Source organism: Hyperolius riggenbachi, chromosome 10 (genome assembly GCF_040937935.1).
Source record: "Hyperolius riggenbachi isolate aHypRig1 chromosome 10, aHypRig1.pri, whole genome shotgun sequence".
Taxonomy (NCBI): Eukaryota; Metazoa; Chordata; class Amphibia; order Anura; family Hyperoliidae; genus Hyperolius; species Hyperolius riggenbachi.
Window position 1 is genome coordinate 217,148,923 of NC_090655.1, and position 25,114 is coordinate 217,174,036.

At 48.3% G+C, this 25,114-nt stretch overlaps 1 protein-coding gene across 1 annotated transcript in view; it reads left to right on the top strand.

The window, feature by feature from the left end:
- Positions 1-25,114, top strand: part of LOC137536809 (uncharacterized) — a 245,257-nt gene that overhangs the window by 152,305 nt on the left and 67,838 nt on the right. The window contains 3 exon segments of the mRNA XM_068259008.1: positions 1,145-1,253; positions 1,360-1,457; positions 15,387-16,194. Coding sequence (XP_068115109.1) covers positions 1,145-1,253; positions 1,360-1,457; positions 15,387-16,194 — 1,015 coding nt within the window.

Here is a 25,114-nt window from a genome sequence, read left to right on the forward strand (position 1 = left end):
GGTCACTGAAGGATGCAGTGGGCACAGTAGTGGGCACTGGATATACAACTAGGTCACTGAAGGATGCAGTGGGCACACAAGGATGTCACACTGTGTAATGAGATGCTTATATGCCAGCGAGCGAGCAGTGGGCACTGGGCACGGCACAAGGTCACTGACAGAATGAATGAACAGCGCTGGCAGAGAGTGGCGGTGCCGGCGGTGTGACTGGCTGCCTGCAAATAGTACAAGTGAAGTGTATAACTGTCACTGAAATAATATACAAGTGTGTAATGAGATGCTTATATGCCAGCGAGCTAGCAGTGGGCACTGGGCACGGCACAAGGTCACTGACAGAATGAATGAACAGCGCTGGCAGAGAGTGGCGGCGCCGGCGGTGTGACTGGCTGCCTGCAAATAGTACAAGTGTATAACTGTCACTGGAATATACAAGTGAACACTGCAGCTGCACTAACCTGCCTGCCTGCACTACACACAGATAATCCCCACTCCCACTACACTGACTACACTGCAGCACTGAACCTGCCTGCACTACACACAGTTAAATAATCACTAGACTCCCACACTCCCACTACACTACACTGACTACAACTAACTACAGCAATCACTCACTGACTAGCTAACTGTGTACAGTATAAGAGCAGTGTTAGCAAAAAAAAATGCTTTGTTTTTAACACAATAAATGCACTTGCTCAAACAACAATGGCCTGGAGATAATCCTCTCAGCACCACAGTCTAGCAAGGACAGAGCTTTTCCATCATGGCCGCCGCTTTATATTCAGGAGGGGAGGGCATAGCTCCCCTCCTGTGATTGGTTGCTAGGGCCTGGCTGGGGCCCTCTGATTGGCCTGCAATGTGTCACTTCCGCATAGTTTGACGCATTTCCGCTAACCACGACTTCAGCGCCGGGTTTCACGAGCGTGAATGCGGATTTCTGTCCGCATTCACGCGAAGCCGAAGCAGATTTTCGTGGTTGAAAATCTATTCACGGCTTAGCGTGTCCGAGGCGGAATGCGTCAAAATGGTCGTGAATCCACGCGTAAGCGTGATCACGACCTGGCGGTGAGCACCACTGTATGGGACATTATCCAGTAACAACAAGGGATGTGTCTGGGTGGTGACTGTATCGTTTTGTGTCTGTCAGGTTCCTGTAAGGTGTGAGGATATCACTGTATGTTTCTCCATGGAGTGGCAGTATATAGAAGAATACAAGGATACCATGATGGAGAATCAGCCACCTCTCGCATCAACTGGTAAGAGAAATGAGAGAGCAGTATGGAGGGTTCACTTAGACTTCCCCCATTGTCTGACACAACACATAGAGAAAATTTATTCAGTCAGTGCATGTGTTTCCTACAGATGGATCCAGTAACAGAAACCCACCAGACAGATGTACAGGTCCTCTTTATTCCTGGGATTGTCTACAGGAAGATCACACCATTCCCCACCATTATCAGGTAGGTGGAGCTCTGGGTCATCAGAGACCCCAAACTGTGTGACATTGGAGTTGACGCACCAGCCACCAGTAATAGTGCCATCTGCAGGTAGCCCAGGCAATTTTACTGTTATTACTGGCAGCAGTGTACCACATGTTATGAAATTAGTGTGACCTGTACGTAGGTAACCTGAGTGTTGCTACGAATGTGCACATTATTCTACTTGTGTAATGTGTGTTGCCATAGTAAAGCTCATGTTAAATGTATTTAACTGATAACTGTAATTGCATAGTAAAATACAACAAAACATTTTTGCGTGCAACATTTTCTCACCCAGGACACGATTAAAATATTAGAGCATGCTCTTATAAGAGCATGCCGAACTGAAGTGGAAATTTCAATTGCTTGCTTTGCTTCTGTCTTTACCAAGGTGGTGCCGTTAGCTCATAATATGGCCCTGGGTTGTTCCCAATCTACCTCATTCAGCATGAATTGCCTCAGGGCTCGTTTCCACTGTAGCGTTGCGGATTCACACGCGTATTTAATTAGCATCTGCAAGCGTAATCGCTGCGTTTTGCGAATTCGCATGCGTATTTTCATGCGAATTCGCATGCGAATCCGCATGCGATGGGCCTATGCGAATTTAACCCTCTCAATGCCAGAAAAAAATGAAAAGGAAGCTGTCATGACAGGAAGAGGTTTTCCCATATACATTCCTATAAAAGGTGTTGCCACGTGGGTTTGGTGAGGGAGATAGAGTTGGTTGTGTTTTGTGGAGTTTGGAGGATGAGTGAAATGGAGGAGATAGTGCTTTTGTCGATGATGAACAATTTGCAGTTCTTCATGGAGAGGCTGCGGCGGAGGAGGAGGGTTCCACCTCGTCGGAGACACCGTTATTGGGTGCATCCTCTGGTGGTGGAGAGGCCTCAAAAAGGCCAGTTTGCACTCCTTTATGAGGAGCTTCGTAGCCACCCTGTGAAGTTTTTCAATTACACACGGATGAGTACTAACACGTAAGTATTTACTGTATCTTTGGTTTAAGGTGTATTCGAAAGTGAGATATGTATAGTAAAGGGTTGTGTTATTTTTCCCTCAGTTTCGATTACCTGCTGCAGACTTTGGGACCCCATTTACGTAGGGAGAATACCTGGTACCGTGATGCGGTTATTCCAGAGGAGAGACTTTTGGTGACGCTAAGGTAAGAAGGCGCCCTTTTAAATGTCTGTCATGTGTACATTGTTAAATGCTCATCATTAACAGCCGCTAGGTGGACCATGCACGTAGCAAATGCAACTCTGTCTTGAATTAAATCATCAAATCCAAAGTGAAGGCTGAGTGACTTTGGCACCGTGCATGGCCCACCCAGCAGTTCACAAGGACTATTAACTGCTGTTCAGCACTGTCATAAACGGCTAAGGTGCTATATTATCTGATAACTTCATATTTGTGTTGTCCTTTTGAACTGAGGAGAAAGGAACACTGGCCAAACCATACGGATGTCAGTGGAGGCAATGTAGACGTGTGTATGCATTTTCAGCTTCCTGTTGCTATGTTTCCTTTTTTGAGCATCCATTACAAAAGTGCACAATGCCACTTAGTGTCATTAGTGAGTTTGCTGCAGTATACTGGCGGGTTTCATCTTCTTCTGGTTCATGTGGACCATACATATATTATTTGTCTTAAAACGGTTAACAAAGTACGCAGACACCAGTTATGCATGAAATCTTTTACTAGCATGTGTTTATAACGTTTATAATGTGTTTAAGTGCTATCTTGTGTTGTAATCACACAAACTTTGCAACACTACCAAGTAGTCCAACATGGTATAAAGAGCGAGCTTTTCTTGACATTTGCATGTTTTTAAAGACATAAGGCCATACATAAAGGTGAACAAATGAAGGGGCAACTTTTAGCAGCCACGTAAGGCGGATATCCTGCTGTTGCTAACTGCACGTCATCGATCGACTTAGCCTCCGCAACCCCCTTTGTTTGTGATCCCCCGGATGTAGAGTCTGTGGTTGTTTATGACGGCTGAGTCATGTGAGTGTCTCAGGAGCCCCTTTCATTGCATCCTGACCCAGTGTTGTGAGTTAAGGCAATGTGAATGGCTAATACACATGGTAGGGAGAAAATGAAATAGGCTGCAGAGTCGCTCTCATGACTGTGGCGTAATACACACAGACAGAGCCTGTGAGATGTGGTGTTGAATGATCCACTCTCATCAACAACAGAGGCCGCACATCTCAATCAGTACCAGGAATACTTTCCCTTGCTAATGATCACAGCAGTAATTATTTTTCTCCTAAATTTGTTAGTATGGCTTATGTAGGTTGCTCTGTAGTGCACTGAACAGAGTGTGCATCATCAAAATAACTAAACAAATTGAGAACATAACTACACCAAACATGTTACATGTTCGATTTACTCCGTAGCATCATAATCAAACATTAATCTCGTCATGGACATTTCGGTTGCTTGTGAAGCTGAGGGTGCTGATGGCCCCTCTAAGGTATGATAGGAACGTGTTTCAGGAAGTGGAGTTGGGTTCCTATTATATGTTTCGGAAAAATCTGCTCCCGGCCGAGACATTGATGATGTTTCTCTGTGTGTCCGGGGCATTGAATGCATATGTGAGTGAGGCATGCTACTGTAGGTTTGCCCTTGCTGTATCCACGAGTGTTGTGACTCTGACCTATGAACTGGCATTGAGTGATCAGAGGCCCAACACTCTTGGTAGGTACCCTGATTATGACCACGCGAACCACTACGGTCTAGGTGTGAGCCCTGCTTATTACCATGGTTTCCATCACGGTCTTGCCGTGTTTTTTCTAGGTATTTTCGTGCCACTTGAATGAATTCAACATGTACATCGGCATAATACCGTGGGTCAATGTCCTGTAGGTAAGGGACCACTGAGGTAGCAATTTTGTATGGTACATTATCCTCGGTTTCCCTCTGTCGCTCACGGTTTTCTTTGAAGTAATCCAAAATGTCGTGGTAGGTTTTGTTCATTTCAGCTATATGTGCGTTCTCCTCCTCCACTGCTGAAGGCCTCACTCTTTTTGGCCTACTTGCTGCTCTAGGTCGCGGTCTCACTGTGTTAAGAGACGAGTTTACACTCCCACTTGTATGAGTGGATGCCACCTCCGAATTAATTTCCCCAACATCTGAGTTGCTGTGCCCCGAAGCACAACTACTGTCGCTGTCGGCCGCCACATTAGCTGAAGTGTTAAAACTATCCTCTGTTCTGAAAAATAAAAGGAAACAAAGACACCAGTGTTTCATTATATGTGTCAACATATCTGGAGTACATTAACAAATTAGCCTGTATCCATGCCAACAGACATGTAAGTGGAGTGGGCATTTACATACATATGTGGTTACATAGTGTGGTTGAGGGAGACCGGACACTTGTTTAGGTAGGACATCAAACAGTCCTTTGAAGCATGATAAAGATGTTATGTACAACCCAACCAGCTGTTAGGCTTCCCTCAGTCATAGTATACATCTCAACGTGTGTGGCATAGGCTTATGTATGTGTGTGTTGTCATGGATAGTGGCTAAATGGTTTATGTAGGCACAAATTACCAATATGAAATGTGAATGTACCTTCGAGGTTCATATATGGTGCGCAGAAAGGACAACAATTCAAAGTTCTTGTAGGTTGGTTGGGCTGTAGCAGCACTACCACTTTTCTCCAATTTGCGTAGTTTGGTCAATTCTTTTTTGTAAGTGTCCCGTACGGATCTCCACTTATTCATATAGAATTTGACTGTAGAGAAAAGAGAATGAAACAGAACATTAATGGAACATTATTTTTTCTCCATAGGTTTTTGGCCAGTGGTCAATCGTTTGCTTCATTGCATTTTGCCTACGGTTTGGGCAAGAGTACGATCTCGTACATAGTGAAGGAGACGTGTCTCGTCATCTGGAGTCAACTTCATGGCACTTTTATGGCTGTCCCTAACCGTCAACGCTGGGAGGAGGTAGCAAATAAATTTTGGACCAAGTGTCGCTTTCCAAATTGCATTGGAGCCGTGGATGGCAAACATATCCGACTCGTGCAGCCACCACACAGCGGCAGTCAATTTTTCAATTATAAAAAATTCTTTTCGATTGTACTTATGGCAGTTGCTGATGCCGAGTACAAATTCCTATATATTGACGTTGGGTCCTATGGAACAGCAAGCGATTCCCAGATATTCAGGAACAGCAACTTGTGCTTTCGCATGGATAATGGCCTGCTGGACTTGCCACCACCGACCCCATGGCCTAGGACCTCCAATCCAGCATTCCCCTACACCTTGGTGGGTGACGAGGCTTTCGCTCTCTCTCGACATGTCATGCGGCCATACTCATCCAGTCACTTGAATGACCGGACAACGCATTTCAATTACCGCTTAAGCATGGCCAGGCGAATGGTGGAATGCAGTTTTGGAATTTTGACCAACAAATGGAGGGTGCTTCATACACCTATCAATTTGAAGCTGGAAAATGCGGTGGCAGTCGTTAAAGCTGCATGTATCCTTCACAATGTAATTATTGAAAAAGAAGGAATCTCTGTGGAGGAAGTCAATGCAGTTGACGTTACACCGCTAAGTGGCTTAACTTGGAGTGGAGGTCAGCACAGTAATGAGGCACTGTGTAATCGTGACTGTATGTCTCATTACTTCCAAAGTGCAGCTGGCACAATGTAGAGATCTATGCATTTCTGACATGCATTATTCAATAAAATTGTTTTAAGATTACAATGTTGTGGAATGATTGATTGGAAGCAATTACACATTCATATAAATCACCCTTCTGGGTGCTATGGGTCTTTTATGTTACATTACTATACATTTTCAGACGAATGACATCAACCTACCTACCTATACTAAATTTAAGCACAACTCACAAACGCAAGGCATACATGACATCACCATAAACTGCGTGCCTTGCTTGGTCAACGGGCGGCAAACGTGGTGTCATCCCCCGGGTATCGACTGCAAAACCACTTGGTTTTGCAGTTGACAACAAACATTATCACTTTTGGCCGCCAGATATACATGAGGCACCTACAAATGGGGGGGGGCAGGGTGGAATGTACTGTAGTATGACTTTACAGTGGCCCGTGGCAAGCACGAGGGTAGCACGTGGCTTTGAAATTATGGCCCATTATGCATTTTGCAATGTAGCAAACAATCGACACAAAGCATATCACAAGTGCACATATCACCACTCACCTTCCAACTTTCTCTTTGAAGATGACAACTCATCCCAATCCGGAGTGAATTCCTCTGCTATATGTTGCCAGGTCCTCCTAATCAGTGTTTTGTCCTTATAGCCTGGAAGGGTTTTATCATAAATAAATGGATTTTCCTGGACCAAGGCTACCAGGCTCTCTATTGTATATTCCATGGCTGCAAGACGTTTTGGAATAAACTTACAGGAAACAGGAAAACAGGCCTTTGTAGTTTTGTGTTTTTTTTTGTGTAGTTCAAGAAAAAAAAAACTTTATTGTACGCGTTTCCGCATGCGATTTCGCATTAAATTAAGCATGCGAATCCGCATGCGAATTCCTTATTAAATACATTATGTGCGATTCGCATGCGATTCGCATGCATTCCACTCGCAGGCGAAATCGTTGGCTCTTTTGTGCGTTTTTTCACCGCTCATAAAAACGCACCACGCAAACGCTACAGTGGAAACAGGTCCATTCACTTGCATTACGTGTGCGAATCCGCATGCGTTGGACGCATGCGGATTCGCGATAGTGGAAACTAGCCCTCACACAGAAAGTTGTGCAGGCACGACTGAATAAGATTCATATAGACTAGGCACCCTGCCCAGATAGCATCCACCCCTGTGTATTAAAGGAGTTGAGTTTAGTTATCGATAAGCCACTTTATCTTATTTTCTGTGATTCTCTTTCAAGTGGGTCAGTTCCTTATGACTGGTTTATAGGCATCAGAACCAGGAAACTATAGACATGTAAGCCTAACATCAGTTGTGTGTAAATTGTTTGAAGGTATCCTAAGGAATGCTAAACAAAGTTATGTAGCGCAGAATAATCTTATTTCAGTTCGACAGCATAGTTTTACTAAAGACAGGTCCTGTCTCACCAACATGCTCTACTTTTATGAAATGTTGAATGAAAATTCAGATCTTGGGAGAGCTATAGATGAAGTGTACTTGGACTTTGCAATGGATTTTGACACGGTGCCTCACAATAGCCTGGTTCAGAACTGGTTAAGGGATAGAAGGCAAAGTGTAGTGGTAAACAGAACTCAAAATGGGAAACTGTTAGCAGTGGGGTACCGCAGGGGTCAGAACTTGATCCAGTTCTTTTCAATGCATTTATTAATGATCTAGTAGATGTTTTACAGAGTATTGTAGCCGTCTTGATAACACTAAGATGAATAGTTTACATATTGCAACAGGACCTTGACAACGTGGCCATATGGGCAGGCACGTGGCAGATTAAATTTAATGCTGATAAATGTAAAGTCATGCATCTTGGTAGACTATCATATAAAATAAATTGCACGCAGCTGGGAACATCAGACTTTGAGAAGGACTTAGGAAATGGACAATAACAAGTTAGGTAATCGTATACAATGCCAAACAGCGATGGGTAAAGCAAATAAAATTCTGGGATGCATAAAAAGGGAATTAATATCTCGAGATGTTAGTATACTTCTCCCTCTGTATAAATGACTTGTGAAGCCAGATCTGGTGTAACGATCCGCTCAGCTGCCTGGAAAGAAGAGCTTCTGTCAGTTTTGCAGCTTGTGCTTGCTGAGGAATTTGCATACGTTGTCATGCAAATTGCCTGGCCACATTCATTGGAGGCGTGTACTATAAGTAGTATGTGTGTCCCACAATGCTTCGCTGCTCATAGAGGTTTGTTCCTGCTGGACTCACCTGGAGTGTCAGCCACTGCTATCTTAGTATAGTTAATTCTTGGGGAGTGCTCCTTGCATTCCTAGTTAGTGCAGTCAGTTTGTGTATAATTTGTACTGCCTATTCTGTCTTGTCTTGTCTGTCGCGATTGCGCTGTCACCAGCGGCGGTTGATAGCGAATCGCTCTGTCTTGTTTGGATCGCACTAGCCTCTAGCGGTAGCGGCTGTGGATCCTTCTGATCTGAGTTCCTGGAGTGTAAGCTGGAGCAGCGGTTGCTACCGGCTACCTCATCTGATCTGTCTTGTTTAGATCGCACTAGCCGCTAGGGTTAGCGGCTGTGGATCTTTCTGATCTGTGTTCCTGCTTGGATCACACTTGCTCTGGCGGAAGAGCGGTGGATCCTTTCTGCCTAGTTCCTGTTTCTCATCTGTCTGTCTCGTCTGATACGGGCGCTTGCTGTAGGCTCGGTGAGGTAACCGTTAAGCAAGCGTTCACGTTCTTTGTTTCGTGTTTGTCTGTTGATGGTTAGTTAGGCGTGCTTGTCTCTATTGTGCTTATCACGTGGAGACCGCGCATAACCGCGTGCACTGTTGCGAATGAGTGCGGTGTTCGCGGTTAGCTAGCGTTTGTTATTTTCCGTATCTCCTCTTTGTATGATTTGCTGTGCCTTTGCTATCCTCGTATTCTGTTCTGATCTGCCTTGTGTCACTTCTGGCAATCGCCGTTCTTGCGGTTGCGTTCCTGTTTCCCATCTGCTGTTGTGTGTGCGCGGTCGCGGGGTGGCGAATAGATTGGCGCACACACATACAACCTGTCCCTTTGCTCGTTCTCATTCGCAATCACTTCTCTTGCGATTGCGTTCTGCGATTCGTACAATTCCTGTCTGGCATTTGTGGAGGTACAGAGGATTGGTTCCTCTGCACTCCCCAGCGCCATCTGCCGACAGGAATTTCCCTCTACTGGTGCTTGCACCAAAAGCTGGGTTCTAGTATCTTGACACGCTTGTGGAGGACCTCCGCAGTGTCAGCGCACATCTTGGTGCGCTGAACACGGAGATATCCCACAATCGTTACATCTGGAGTATGGAATACAGTTTACACTATAGAAAGGACATTGACCTTCTGGAACGGGTACAAACAGAGGCAACTAAATTAATCAGAGGGATGGAAGATCTCACTTACCAAGAAAGTTTAAGCCCAGTCTACACGTGCCGATGACGTGCCGATGTATCTTATCAATCAAGCCGCTGACGCGGCTCGATTGATAAGATCCGACAGGTCCGATCCCGCCGCGGCCGATTCTCCGCTCGTTCCCTGCGAGCGGACAATAGCGGGGAATCGAGCGGAAGATAAGCGGCGGCGGCGGGGACGAGTGGGTATCAAATCCGACACGCGGACGAGCGGGGACGCGGCGGGTACGCGCGGGGATTCGGAAGAGTCGATCCGGTGGCTAATCGAGCCGCCGGATCGCTCCGTGTAGCTGTAGCTTTAAACAAACTGCCCTTATTTAGCTTAGTAAAAAGGTGACTGAGAGGTGACCTGATTAACATGTATAAATACATCAGAAGGCAATACAAAAGCTTGGCAGATGAGCTTTTTGTTCCTAGGGTTGTGCGATGGACAAGGGGACATGATTTGCGTATGGAGGAAAAAAGTTTTTGCCATCTTTTTAGAAAGGGGTCCTTCACGGTATGAGTGGTTAAAATCTGGAACATCTTTCCTCAGGAAGTAGTTATGACAAACTGTATATCTGCATTTAAAAATGAATTGGATGCTTTCCTTGCATTGAAGGACATCCATGGCTATAATTGTTAGGTAATTCCCGAAAGAGTTGATCCAGGGATTTATCTGACGGCCTTCTGGAGCCAGGAAGGAATTTTTCCCTTTTAAGGCTAATTGGCCCAGACCTTGTAAAGTTTTTCGCCTTTCCCTGGATCAACTGGCATATGTGCAGGTTGAGGATGGTGTTTTTTTTTTTTTTAATTTTTATTTATTTATTTTTTTCTGGTTGGACTTAATGGACGGATGTCTTTTTTAACCAAACTATATAATAGTATGTGAACAATTTTAGGAAAAGATTGGCTTGAGCGATTTTTGTCTCTCTCTGTGCCCCCTCTGTGTCTCTCTCTGTGCCCCCTCTGGGCCTCTCTCTGTGCCCCCTCTGGGTCTCTCTCTGTGCCCCCTCTGGGTCTCTCTCTGTGCCCCCTCTGGGTCTCTCTCTGTGCCCCCTCTGGGTCTCTCTCTGTGCCCCCTCTGGATCTCTCTCTGTGCCCCCTCTGGGTCTCTCTCTGTGCCCCCTCTGGGCCTCTCTCTGTGCCCCCTCTGGGTCCCTCTCTGTGCCCCCTCTAGGTCTCTCTGTGTGCCCCCTCTGGGTCTCTCTGTGTGCCCCCTCTGGGTATCTCTGTGTGCCCCCTCTGGGTTTCTCACGTTGTATTTGATCGTGTGCAATTACTGCCTATTAACACTATAGGTGTATCACTTAGGTGGTTGGGGGGCCTGGTAAGTAGGGCACCCTACCACAGTAATTAGGGGTCTTGGTGAGTAGGCCCTCGTGCACCATACGTTTGTGATCGTTTGTGTGGTGGATGGTTTTGTGGGCACACCTGAGTGTGGCTATTCGTTGCATGCATTGTGTGGATTGGAATGTGATATAGATATTGTCTGGAAACTAGATGGAATATGGACTTGTGTGTGTTTTTGCAAGACTCACACTTTGTGTATTCTCTGATTGTTTCTAGTCTCGTCTTCCTGGACAGATATACTCCAGTGGACTCGGTGGGAGAAAATTGGCGGACGGATTTGACTGATTCTTTCCTTGATGATGGATCTGCCTGAAATTGGGCTTTCAGTCTTTCTGTGTGTGGGGGGGTTTGACAGGATTGCATCTAGTATTAGAATAAATTGTTTGGGTATTTTCCAGTTACGTTCTGTATGTTGTTGGACATCATTGACATGTGTAATGTATTTATGTGATTGACCATTAGATGGCACTAGTGATATTGTCTGTACGTGTTAGGCAGTGATTCTCTGTGATGGGTCTCCTAGGTGAGGTTATTGAGCTCTATTTAATTAGGCTGAGTGAGGTAAAGGTATGTTCATCTATACATCCTTCTTTACTTGTTCTTTGGCGTTCTAACCCCAGATAGATTTTGCTTCCTACTTCGCTTCTCTCCGCATAGTTTGCGGACTTTCAGCTCCCTTCCCCTGCTTTCTTTTTCCCTCTGGCATGCGCACTAGCACTACGCTTTGTATTTAGGTTGCTATGACAGCGTCCAGCCCCTTGTGACGTTCGGGAGTGGGATGTGTCACTACGCTGAATACAGCGTGGGATATTATCCTAATTGCGTGGCCACGCAATATCGCGAGACTTGGACTGCCTGTCCCGCCCCGTCTCCCTGTTCATTACGTACTGCCTATAAAACAGCATGGCGCTGGCGTCCTCACATGCCCCGTTGAAGCCGCGTTGGGCGGCGAATCGCGAAGGCCTTGATCCAGGCTGCACCACGCCTCCTCTTGTACCTTCCTCTCTGGTAAGCTTTCACTTTGGTCACTTCCTGTCGTTCTGTTGGCATCTTCCTGCCCTCACACTGGGCATTCTGTTGTGCATTGCTCTTGTCACTTGATCAGTCTCACTGTCACTTTCTTGTTATTGTAATTCATACACAGCTTCTGTTTCCCCTCACTGGGGTTCATTACACGCTGCACGTGCACTTTACCTTTACTTACCTCAGATGTTGTTGGTAATTTATGGTTATTTATACTGTGCAATAAGCATACCCATTACTCCCATTGTTGTTGGAGGCTCATTACTTTACATTTAGATTTATTTGTCAGCATAATTGGTGCATTACTTGGATCTGTGTTTTAATTGTTTTTATCATTGGAACCTATTATAACTAATAAAGCTTTGGTATTTTTTCATATTATGTGTGGTGCGGTTTTATGGGGATGAGTCTTTTTGATTAAGGTTGTTACAGGTTTAACGATCCCTTTCTGCACACACGTTATTATTACTATTTGTTCATCTTTTGATAGCTTTATTCAATATTAGACCGGTGCTTGCCCCAATTGGTGGTTCATTGAATGGGTTCTAGTATCTTGACACGCTTGTGGAGGACCTCCGCAGTGTCAGCGCACATCTTGGTGCGCTGAACACGGAGATATCCCACAATCGTTACATCTGGAGTATGGAATACAGTTTACACTATAGAAAGGACATTGACCTTCTGGAACGGGTACAAACAGAGGCAACTAAATTAATCAGAGGGATGGAAGATCTCACTTACCAAGAAAGTTTAAGCCCAGTCTACACGTGCCGATGACGTGCCGATGTATCTTATCAATCAAGCCGCTGACGCGGCTCGATTGATAAGATCCGACAGGTCCGATCCCGCCGCGGCCGATTCTCCGCTCGTTCCCTGCGAGCGGACAATAGCGGGGAATCGAGCGGAAGATAAGCGGCGGCGGCGGGGACGAGTGGGTATCAAATCCGACACGCGGACGAGCGGGGACGCGGCGGGTACGCGCGGGGATTCGGAAGAGTCGATCCGGTGGCTAATCGAGCCGCCGGATCGCTCCGTGTAGCTGTAGCTTTAAACAAACTGCCCTTATTTAGCTTAGTAAAAAGGTGACTGAGAGGTGACCTGATTAACATGTATAAATACATCAGAAGGCAATACAAAAGCTTGGCAGATGAGCTTTTTGTTCCTAGGGTTGTGCGATGGACAAGGGGACATGATTTGCGTATGGAGGAAAAAAGTTTTTGCCATCTTTTTAGAAAGGGGTCCTTCACGGTATGAGTGGTTAAAATCTGGAACATCTTTCCTCAGGAAGTAGTTATGACAAACTGTATATCTGCATTTAAAAATGAATTGGATGCTTTCCTTGCATTGAAGGACATCCATGGCTATAATTGTTAGGTAATTCCCGAAAGAGTTGATCCAGGGATTTATCTGACGGCCTTCTGGAGCCAGGAAGGAATTTTTCCCTTTTAAGGCTAATTGGCCCAGACCTTGTAAAGTTTTTCGCCTTTCCCTGGATCAACTGGCATATGTGCAGGTTGAGGATGGTGTTTTTTTTTTTTTAATTTTTATTTATTTATTTTTTTCTGGTTGGACTTAATGGACGGATGTCTTTTTTAACCAAACTATATAATAGTATGTGAACAATTTTAGGAAAAGATTGGCTTGAGCGATTTTTGTCTCTCTCTGTGCCCCCTCTGTGTCTCTCTCTGTGCCCCCTCTGGGCCTCTCTCTGTGCCCCCTCTGGGTCTCTCTCTGTGCCCCCTCTGGGTCTCTCTCTGTGCCCCCTCTGGGTCTCTCTCTGTGCCCCCTCTGGGTCTCTCTCTGTGCCCCCTCTGGATCTCTCTCTGTGCCCCCTCTGGGTCTCTCTCTGTGCCCCCTCTGGGCCTCTCTCTGTGCCCCCTCTGGGTCCCTCTCTGTGCCCCCTCTAGGTCTCTCTGTGTGCCCCCTCTGGGTCTCTCTGTGTGCCCCCTCTGGGTTTCTCTGTGTGCCCCCTCTGGGTTTCTCTGTGTGCCCCCTCTGGGTTTCTCTGTGTGCCCCCTCTGGGTTTCTCTGTGTGCCCCCTCTAGGTCTCTCTGTGTGCCACCTCTGGGTCTCTCTGTGTGCCCCCTCTGGGTCTCTCTCTGTGCCCCTCTAGGTCTCTCTGTGTGCCCCCTCTGGGTCTCTCTCTGTGCCCCCTCTGGGCCTCTCTCTGTGCCCCCTCTGGGTCTCTCTCTGTGCCCCCTCTGGGCCTCTCTCTGTGCCCCCTCTGGGCCTCTCTCTGTGCCCCCTCTGGGTCTCTCTCTGTGCCCCCTCTGGGTCTCACTCTGTGCCCCCTCTGGGTCTCACTCTGTGCCCCCTCTGGGTCTCACTCTGTGCCCCCTCTGGGTCTCACTCTGTGCCCCCTCTGGGTCTCTCTCTGTGCCCCCTCTGGGTCTCTCTCTGTGCCCCCTCTGGGTCTCTCTCTGTGCCCCCTCTGGGTCTCTCTCTGTGCCCCCTCTGGGCCTCTCTGTGTGACCCCTCTGGGCCTCTCTGTGTGCCCCCTCTGGCTCCCTCTCTGTGCCCCCTCTGGGTCCTTCTCTGTGCCCCCTCTGGGCCCCTCTCTGTGCCCCCTCTGGGTCCCTCTCTGTGCCCCCTCTGGGTCCCTCTCAGTGCCCCCTCTGGGTCCCTCTCTGTGCCCCCTCTGGATCTCTCTGCGTGCCCCCTCTGGGTCTCTCTGTGTGCCCCCTCTGGGTCCCTCTCTGTGCCCCCTCTGGGCCTCTCTGTGTGCCCCCTCTGGGCCTCTCTGTGTGCCCCCTCTGGCTCCCTCTCTGTGCCCCCTCTGGGTCCTTCTCTGTGCCCCCTCTGGGCCCCTCTCTGTGCCCCCTCTGGGTCCCTCTCTGTGCCCCCTCTGGGTCCCTCTCAGTGCCCCCTCTGGGTCCCTCTCTGTGCCCCCTCTGGATCTCTCTGCGTGCCCCCTCTGGGTCTCTCTGTGTGCCCCCTCTGGGTCCCTCTCTGTGCCCCCTCTGGGTCTCTCTGTGTGCCCCCTCTGGGTCTCTCTGTGTGCCCCCTCTGGGTCTCTCTGTGTGCCCCCTCTGGGTCTCTCTGTGTGCCCCCTCTGGGTCTCTCTGTGTGCCCCCCCTGGGTCTCTCTGTGTGGCCCCTCTGGGTCTCTCTGTGTGCCCCCTCTGGGTCTCTCTGTGTGCCCCCTCTGGGTCTCTCAGTGTGCCCCCTCTGGGTCTCTCTGTGTGCCCCCTCTGGGTCTCTCTGTGTGCCCCCTCTGGGTCTCTCTGTGTGCCCCCTCTGGGTCTCTCTGTGTGCCCCCTCTGGGTCTCTCTGTGTGCCCCCTCTGGGTCTCTCTGTGTGCCCCCTCTGGGTCTCTCTGTGTGCCCCCTCTGGGTCTCTCTCTGTGCCCCCTCTGGGTCTCCCATCTGAAACCAGGAAGGAATTTTACCTTTTAAGGCTAATTGGCCCAGACCTTGTAAAGTGTTTGCCTTCCCCTGGATCAGCACCACTGAATATGTTGACATTTTTATAAATCAGTAATAATAATCTGTATTCACAATATAAATAATCTCTCATTTTAGGGTGAAGGACCGATGCATGTAAATGCTGTGGTTAAAGAGGAAGAAGAAGAGACATATGTGAGGAGTGATCAGCAGTCTATGGAGGAGGGTGACATGATGGGGACAACTAAAGAGGAAGAAGAAGAGATGTATGTGACAGGTGATCAGCAGTTTGCAGAGGAGGATGACATGATGAGTACAATTAAAGAGGAAGGAGAAGAGACAGATGTGAGGAGTGATCAGCAGTCTATGCAGGAGGGTGGCATGAGGACAACTAAACAGGCAGAAGAAGAGACAGATGTGAGGGGTGATCAGCAGTTTGCGGAGGAAGGTGACATGATGAGGACAATAAAAGAAGAAGAAGAAGAGACATATGTGAGGAGTCATCAGCAGTCTATGGAGAAGGGTGACATGATGGGGACAATTAAAGGGGAAGAAGAAAAGACGTATGTGAGGAGTGATCAGTCTATGGAGGAGGGTGACATGATGGGAACAATTAAAAAGGAACAAGAAGAGATGTATGGGAGCAGTGATCAGAAGTCTATGGAGGAGGGTGACATGCTGAGGACAAATAAAGAGGAAGAAGAAGACACATTTGTGAGGGGCAATGAGCAGTCTGTGGAGGAGGGTGATATGATGAGGACAAATAAAGAAGAAGAAGAAGAGACGTATGTGAGGAGTGATCAGCAGTCTGTAGAGGAGGGGGACATAAAGATAAATAAAGAGGAAGAAGAAGAGAAGTATGTGAGGAGTGATCAACAGTCTGCAGAGGAGGGTGACTTGATGAGAGCAGCTAAGGAGGAAGACATAATTACAGGTTTGAACACTGGTGAGTGGTAAACATTAGATATTCAAAAGACAAATTAATCTGACCCTGCTATTTACAATATGGATCACATGAAGCCAATAAGTGTGGGAGGGAATATGAGAATTAATAGGAATGTGATGTGTAGTGTGACTGTAATGAGTTATAATCACACTACACACCTGAAAAATGTTTTAATTATCTAGAATTTTACTATTTTACTGTGCAATCACATGACACTGTATATTGCTGCACACATATTAATCACAGCAAGGGTGACTTAGTGTTATTGACCTGTAATAAGCTGATAATGGGCACTGTACATTACTGTACACAGATTAGTCACAGTAGTAGTGAGTGTTACTGGCCTGTAATAAGCTGATAATCATAACTGTACACAATTTGATCCCAATAGGGAAGGACTTAATGTTACCAGTCTTTAATAAGTTGTTAATGGTCACTGTACATTATTCTACAAAGACTGGTTACAGTAGGGGTTGACTTAGTATAATAAGTTGAGATTACTCTTCGGATTGTGACATTTTTGTTGGCGATGTGGTTGGTCAGATCAGTGGCTGAGAGGGTGGGTTGTTGAGTAGGGAGTTGTAGGTGGTGAAGATATAACATGGGTTTAAAGCTCTGGCACCAATGAAGACAGCAAAGTATTTCTGTTTGGCATCAGAGAGGGCATTGTGTAATAATTACAGCTTGGTCTTGTACTCCAGGAAGTCGGAGTTGAGGCGAGATTTCCACCATATGGGTAGCACATGTCTCTTTATGGAGGTCACAAGTTACTTTAGAGTGCCAGTGTTGGGGGCTGGGGAGGTGGCCTCAATAGTGCCCTCTATGCTGCTATAGCATATAGCACATAGCATATAGCAGCATAGAGGGCGCTATTGTGGCCGGGAACGCAAAGAATCACTTGCATTCCTGGCCTGTCGGCTTCTGTCGCCGAAACCGAAAGTGGCTCCCGGCGGGGCCAGGAGCATCTGATGGAGTCGGCGTGGGCACAATGCAGCTGCAGGGGGCTGCTGGAAGCCCCAGGTGAGTAAAACTCATTTTTTTCACAGACTTAAGTGCCCCTTTAAGCAGGCCAACCACTGATTGATTTGCTTGGCTGTGGAGTTGGAGTTGAAGTCGAGGAGTCGGAGACAGAGCAATTTTGGGTACCTGGAGTCGGAGTCGGGGAAAATGCTCCAATTCCTAACAAATTTAAACAGTGGACCTGAACTCAGAACTACCTCTCTGCTCTAAAAGATACACATCAGCATAATTACCTTTAAAGAGAAAAAACATTTCTTTGTTACAGCTGATACAAATCTTTAAATAAATCTGCAGTGTTTCTCCTCCCTGAGTCATGGAAGCAGACATAATGTTAACATCCTGTGCTTGCAAATGAGCTTATCTGCCATCTCTGCCATGACAGCCGTGTGACACAGGGGAGGGATCAAATTACAATTTGTGATTAGACACAGCTGAGGGGGAATTAAACAGGCTAAACTCTTTAAATACATGCAGGGTGCATTTCTCTGTTTTCCTTCTGTCCTGTGCAGAAAACCGATAGACAAATGTGGACCCAGCCTAATAGAGGAAGAATTCTCTCATTCTCCTGCAGAGTGCCTGCACATCACTCTTACATGTACCCACAGTTAGATTGCCAAGGGCCTGATCAATGTTCTTTGTTCTTGTTTGCACCCTCTACAAGTACTCTTATCAAGGATTAGTTTTGATTTCTGTTTAACCACCCTGACGTTCAGTTTCCCCAGGATTTCCGTGCAAAAAGTGTTTCAATTAATTTTCAATAATTTGCAACCATTTTTTTTTTGCAACCAATTTTTTTTTATATTGAATTCAATAGAGGTTTTTGTATTGAATTAAATTTTTTTTAAAAAAAGCGTTTGCTGCGAGATGTTGATGACGCTGTGTGACCCTGGTGTCATCAACGCCTATCAACAGGGGACGTGGTCGCCGAGGGAGAAGCAAAATCCGCCAAGGGACATGGAAGAAGACACTGGGGAAGCTATCAGAGGTACGCGACGAGGGATCAGCATGCCAATGGTGAGTATAAGACCCAGATGTATAGGTAGAAGATGTGCAGCCAGGTGTAGTTAGCCAGGTATAGTTAGCCAGGTATAGTTAGCCAGATGTATAGTTAGCCAGATGTGCCGCCGGGTATATAGTGAGCCAGATGTTTAGCCAGGTATATAGTGAGCCAGGTGTGTAGCAAGGATTATAGTGAGCCAGATGTTTAGCCAGGTATATAGTGAGCCAGGTATTTAGCCAGATTTATAGGTAGCCAGATGTCCCCCTCCCGATCCTCCCCCCCCCCTCCTAGCACGCTGTGGGTAGCTATCTGTGCTACCCACAGCGTGCAGAACAAGCATCCAGCCACCCTAGGGATTCCCTGGGCAGCCAGCTGTGCAGAGACTGTGCGGGGTTCCCCTTTGTATGTGGAGGCTGTGCTGGCGGGGAAACCCCCTCTGTGCGGGTGGGGGGATCCCCCTTCTATCGTGGCTGTGCAGGCAGGGGATCCCCCTCTGTGTGGGTGGGCGGATCCCCCTTCTATTGTGGCTGGGCGGGGATCCCCCCACCCGGGAGATCGGGAGGGGGGAGATCGGGAGGAAGGGGGGAGGAGGGAGATAGGCCACCCGCCAAGCCACAATAGAAGGGGGATCCCCCCACCCGCACAGAGGGGGATCCCCGCCCAGCCACAATAGAAGGGGGATCCCCCCACCCACACAGAGGGGGATCCCCTGCCCGCAACAGCCACCATAAAAAGGGGATCCCCCCACCCGCACAGAGGGGGATCCCCCGCCAGCACAGCCTCCACATACAAGGGGGAACCCCCGCACATTCTCTGCCCCGCTGGCTGCCCATGGATTCCCTAGGGTGGCTGGATGCTTGTTCTGCACGCTGTGGGTAGCACAGATCGCTACCCACATCGTGCAGTCAGGCATCCAGCCATTGTGGGGAATCCCTCTGATGAGAAAAAAATGCAGCCGGCGGGGCAGAGAAACAGGAAATTTCCCTGTCGGCATGGACGAGCTCAGCTCGTTATTAACGTTTTTTGCAAGTTTTTGCTGGACGAACTCAGCTCGTCCATACCGCCAGGGAGGTTAACAGCTACTCTACAGCAATATACTAAGTTAGTTAAAATGCATCTCTGGTGTACATAAATCAGAGGTACACTAATGCTTACATTTTAGAATGTCCCAAAACATTGTATGTTTAATAAGATTTACTGGAACCCCATATCAGCTGGGTTCTGGTGCATAGACCTGCCCCTTTGCAGAAAATGGCCCTGGCCTTTTCTATATCAGATATAGAGAAGGCAGAGGCCTGTTTCTGTAAGGTGGAAGAACCCGGCTGATATGGGGCTCTTATACAGACAACATGCTGGGGAACGTTGGCAGTGGCAGGGTTGGATGACTGACAGGGTAAAGTGTCAGCTTCCTGACCAGGAGCTTTTTGTTCCCAAATGCAGATGCCATCGTAATATAGCTTTGGCACTGATGAAATGCTTTTTATGTTACATACTTTCAATGATCAAGATTGTTATATGTAGATTAGAGGAGTCACAGTTGGAGTCGGTGGTGAAATCATAAACTGAGGATTCGGAGTTGGATGATTTTTGTACCGACTCCACAGCCCTGTCGATTTGACCGTCGAGATACAGCAGATTCTATCACTGTGATGGAATCTGCTGTGAAATCAGCAACGCAAATGTTGCCTGATCGATCTCCATCTGAAATCAATTGACTCAGTCGATCGTTAATACAGAAAATTTTGCTAATCGCCAGATGGGAGTACGCCGCTAGTGGCATTTAATTCAGTGACGACCAATGCAGAATAGCAGTAGTACTCTCACCTGTCTGGTTGGCGTCCTCCCGGGTCTGGTGCTTTAAGTTTGTGCGGCAGGTTTCCTCCTATCTTCTGCATCATTTAACAAGCCAAAGTTCAAACACTAGAGCTCCCGCAGCATACACACTGTACATAGCTGTAGTGTTTGAACTAGCTTGTCACATGACCAGGAAGAGAAGAGGGACACTGGGAGGTGATGATTTGCTGCATGAAGTTAAATCACCAGTTCCGGGAGGTAGGGCTGAACGCTCTATCGTTTGTAGACACGATTTAAGGACAAGATGCTCAAAGCTGCATTTTTTTTTTTTTAGATTAGGTTTTTTTTAGTAAATTTTCCTGGTGCTTGATAATGGGTCAGTCCAGTGAGTCTATCCGGAATCTCCAATCCGGTTTTTTAAAAAATGCATGAGAGATGCATGTCCATCTGCCCGGCGTTTGTTTCTCTGCTGCCCCCCCTGATGTCTGCCCTCTACCCCACCCCGCATGTCCATCTGCACCCCTGTATGTCTATCTGCCCAGTGATCGTCCTCTGCTCCCCCCCCCTTCCCCGAATGTCTGCCCTCTGCCCCTCCTTGCCTCTCCAGCTGCCCTGCGGTCGTCCTCTTCTCACCCCCCCACATGTCCATCTACTCCTCCCACCCCAGTATGTCCGTCTACCCCAGTGTTCATTCTCTGCTGCCCCCTGCATGTCCCACCCTCTACCCCTTACTGCATGTCCATCTGCCCAGTGATCGTCCTCTGCTCCCTTCCCCCCCCACATGTCCACCCTCTGCCCCCCCTTGCATGTCCAGCTGCCCAGTGATCGTCACAGGTGGATACAAGGAGGCAATGGAAGTGTTCACACACTAACTGAACCGATCCATCAGTCAGGCGGGGGCCCTACCCCAGAACTGCCACTCAGTGCTACTCTCTCTCTGCTCCATCTTGTAATTGGACTCGTTGGTCTTGGAGGCCGGGAGCATTGGGTCCAACTAAAATACGGAGCAGAGATGAGAGTAGCGCTGTTTGGCAGTTCTGGGGCAGCGACCCCCTGCCTGATTGGTAGATTTGTTCAGATAGTGTAGTGTGCAAATTCTTCCGCTGGCTGCTTGCATCTGCCTGTGTACTCCAGGCCAGGGGCAGAGGACGATCATCAGGCAGTTGGACATGCGAGGGGGCAGAGGGTGGCAGAGGACAATCAGCGGGCAGTTGGACATGTAGGGGGTGGGGCAGAGGCCGGACATGTGGGGACATAAGATGATCACCAGGCAGCTGGACATGCGGGGGGGGGCAGAGGGTGGAATGGGGGAGCAGAGGATGATCACTGGTCAGCTAGACATGGTGGGGGGGTGGAGGGGGGTAAGAGAGAACAATCACTGGGCATCTAGACATGCGGGGGGGGGGGGGGGGAGAGTACAATCACTGGGGACAGCTAGAGATGCGGGGGGGGGGGGGGGATGAAGAGGGCGGACATGGGGGGGCAGAGGATGATCACCGGGCAGCTGGACATGCAAAAGGGGGGCAGAGGACAATCACTGGGCAGTTGGACATGCGGGGGGGGGGGGGGGGCAGAGGCCGGACATGCGGGCGCAAAGGATGATTACCAGGCAGCTGGACATGCGGGGGGGGGAGGCAGGAGGGTGGAAATGGGGGAGCAGAGGATGATCACTGGTCAGCTAGACATGGTGGGGGGGGGGGGTGGAGGGGGAGTAAGAGAGAACAATCACTGGGCATCTAGACATGCGGGGGGATGGAGAGTACAATCACTGGGGACAGCTAGAGATGCGAGGGGGAGGCAGAGGGGTGGACATGGGGGGAGGGGGGGGGGGGGGCAGAGGACGATCACCGGGCAGCTGGACATGCAAAGGGGGGCGGAGGGTGGACATGGGGGCGGGGGGGGGCAGAGGACAACCACTGGGCAGCTGGACATGGACAATGCAGGTTTGTAAATGTTACTGTACACTGAAATTAGTGCTAAAGCTTGATTTGAAGAAAATCGTTAATCCAATCGAAGTCACAATTTCTGAGTGAAAATTGGCAATAGTCTTTTCCTAAAGTCGTTCCGTCCTACCGGGAGGACACGTCAGCTGGACAGGAGAGAGTACTGCTGCCAGCCGGAGGAGCAGAGATGGGGGAAGGGGAAGACTGGGAGCGGCGAGGCAGGTGGGTGGCAGCTCCACAGATTTTGAATCTATTTCATGCTGAAATGTGTGATCAGTGTGTGGGCAGATTTAACCAAGAGACAATCGAATCTGATTAGAGAGGGATCTGTCGGCTGTTTATACACTACAGGCAGATTCCCAAATTGATTTCGGCAATGAAATCTCTTGGGAATTGGCCTGAGTCTTCCACGCCCGTCGCCTCGCCACTGCCCCCCAGTGTTTAAATCGTACCCCCATCCCCCGCTACTCCCCCCCCCTTCCCCCTGCGCCCCAGTGTCTGCATTTATACAGTATCTTTCCTTTGTCGCCCACCGTGCAGTGCTCATCAGTCTTCGGAATTCCCTGCAGGTTATTGTATAAAATTCAGTGCAAAGAAAAAAAAAAAAGTTTGTGCCAGATGTTGTTTGACCGTGTGTGACCCTGGCGTCATCAACACTGATCGCCAGGAAACATGTCACTATGGGAGGCACACGGTGAGGGATCAGCATGCCAATGGTGAGTATATGGAGGCACACAGCGAGGGATCAGCACTCCAATGGTGAGTATAAGTGCCCCCAGTATAGGCAGCCAAGTACAGGTGCGGCCAGTATAGGTTAGCTAACTTAGGTGCCCAGGTACAGGCAATCCAGCTACAGCTTCCCCAGTATCATTAGCCTGCTTTAGGTGCTCAGTATAGTTTAGTCAGCTTTAAGTGCCCCAGTATAGTTAGCTATAAGAGGCCCAGTAATAGGTGCGCCCCTCACGGACCCACCCCCCCCTCTCTCTCCTTCTTCCTCCCTCTCCAGTAATAGCGATTGCCCCCCCCCCCCATCCATCCCTCCCTTCATCTCCCTCTGCGGCACTAGCTGGTGGTTGATTACCACCCCCCAGCCACCCCTTCCTTTCCCTCTGCAGTGATAGTAGGTGGCCGATCCCCCCACATCTTTCTCTCTTCCCGCATCCACCCCTCCCTACCTCTCTCTCTGCAGCTATGGCTGATAACCCCCCTCCTCATCTCTCGGCCTCTCCCCCCCCCCCCTCCTTGCATCCATCCCTTCCTACCTCCCTTCCCCTCCCTCCCGAGAGATATGGGCTGGCCAATTCCCCCCCCCCCCCCCCCCCCAAGATAAGTTAGTCAGGTAGAAGTGAAAATCCCCCCACTGCAATTCATCCCCCCCCCCCTTCCCATGGATGATTCTCCCTCCGCATACCGCTTTCAGTTTATTTTTCCTGCATGACACAGTGTCGGGTATATACCGGGCATATACCGCTCAGGAGGTTGTGTTACCAACCTGTAATAAGCTGATAATGGTCACTGTACACCGATTGGTCACAGCAGGGGATGCTATATCTTTAGGTAACATTGGACTCTTTTGGCAGAGTGTCAAGCATGTGCACATAGCTGCAGTGGTAACAAGATGTGCTAAGGTGGAATCTGTCTGGGGTCTCCCCTCCTGCAGAGTCGCCACCATTAAGAGTTCTACAGATTGAACTGTGACATCTTCTAGTTCTGAGGTTTCCCTGCTCCCCGGTGTGCAGACATTTGGTTCTTTGTTCGTCCCGTGGATATATATATATATATATATATATATATATATATATATATATTTACAGAGGGGCTGCAGCACACAACAAGAAAACAGTGACAGGGGCTCTTGGTTACGCTTTAACGCGCTTAAGCCCACCAACTGCGCCAAAGTGTCCCCAATCTGGTGAGTCCTACTCTACCATGCAAAATGCCAGTTTTTATAAGCAGTCTAGTGGGAACTAAACCAAAAACCCAAGAGTCAACTAAATGAGAAAAAAAGGAAATTAAACACACCTCACCTTCCACTAGCTACCAGATGAACTCTCTGAACATGTGCAATGCACTCATTTATATGCTTAACTGTGCTAGAGGTGGATGTGGTTATGCAGGCTTACAGGGAAAATTATAAATAAATACCAAGGGGTAAGCAGCACAAAGCACAAACCAAATTTTTTATGCAATTCTATGCAAAGCATGCATGCAGCACAGGAGGTCCCAAACTCCATAAGAAATATATCATTACAGAGGGGCTGCAGCACACAACATTTCCTTTTTTTCCCATTTAGTTGACTCTTGGGTTTTTGGTTGAGTTCCCACTAGACTGCTTATAAAAACTGGCATTTTGCATGGTAGAGTAGGACTCACCAGATCGGGGACACTTTGGCGCAGTTGGCGAGCTTAAGCGCGTTAAAGAGAGTCTAAAGCGAGAATAAATCTCGCTTCAGACCTCACAGATAGCAGGGGCACGTGTGCCCCCTGCTAAAACGCCGCTATCCCTGCGGCTTAACGGGGGTCCCTGATCCCACAAATCCCCTCGATACAGCGGGGAGCGCTTCCTGGTTGGGGCAGGGCTAACCGCCCGCAGCCCTGCCCCACGCGCGTCTGTCAGCGCGTATCTCCGCCTCTCCCCCGCCCCTCTCAGTCTTCCTTCACTGCACCGCTGATAGACGCGACTGGAGGCAGGGCTGCGGCGGTTAGCCCTGCCTTCGGGAGCGACCAAATGTACGACCAAGTTGTGCGGGGGGGATTTGGGGTGAAGGGACCCCCGTTTAGCGGCGCGATAGCAGCGGGCACACATGCCCCTTCTAACTTTGAGCTCTGAAGCGAGATTTATTCTCGCTTCAGAGTCTCTTTAAAGCGTAACCAAGAGCCCTTGTCACTGTTTTCTTGTTGTGGGCTGCAGCCCCTCTGTAATTATATATTTCTTATGGAGCTTGGGGACCCTGTGCTGCGTGCATGCTTTGCATAGAATTGCATAAAAAAATTTGGTTTGTGCTGCTTACCCCTTGGTGTGTGTGTGTGTGTGTGTGTGTGTATGTGTATGTGTAGTGTATATATATATATATATATATATATATATATATATATATATATATATATATATATATATATTCATCTATAGCCACGAAAGTGTTAGTGGCTTCAGATCTCAATT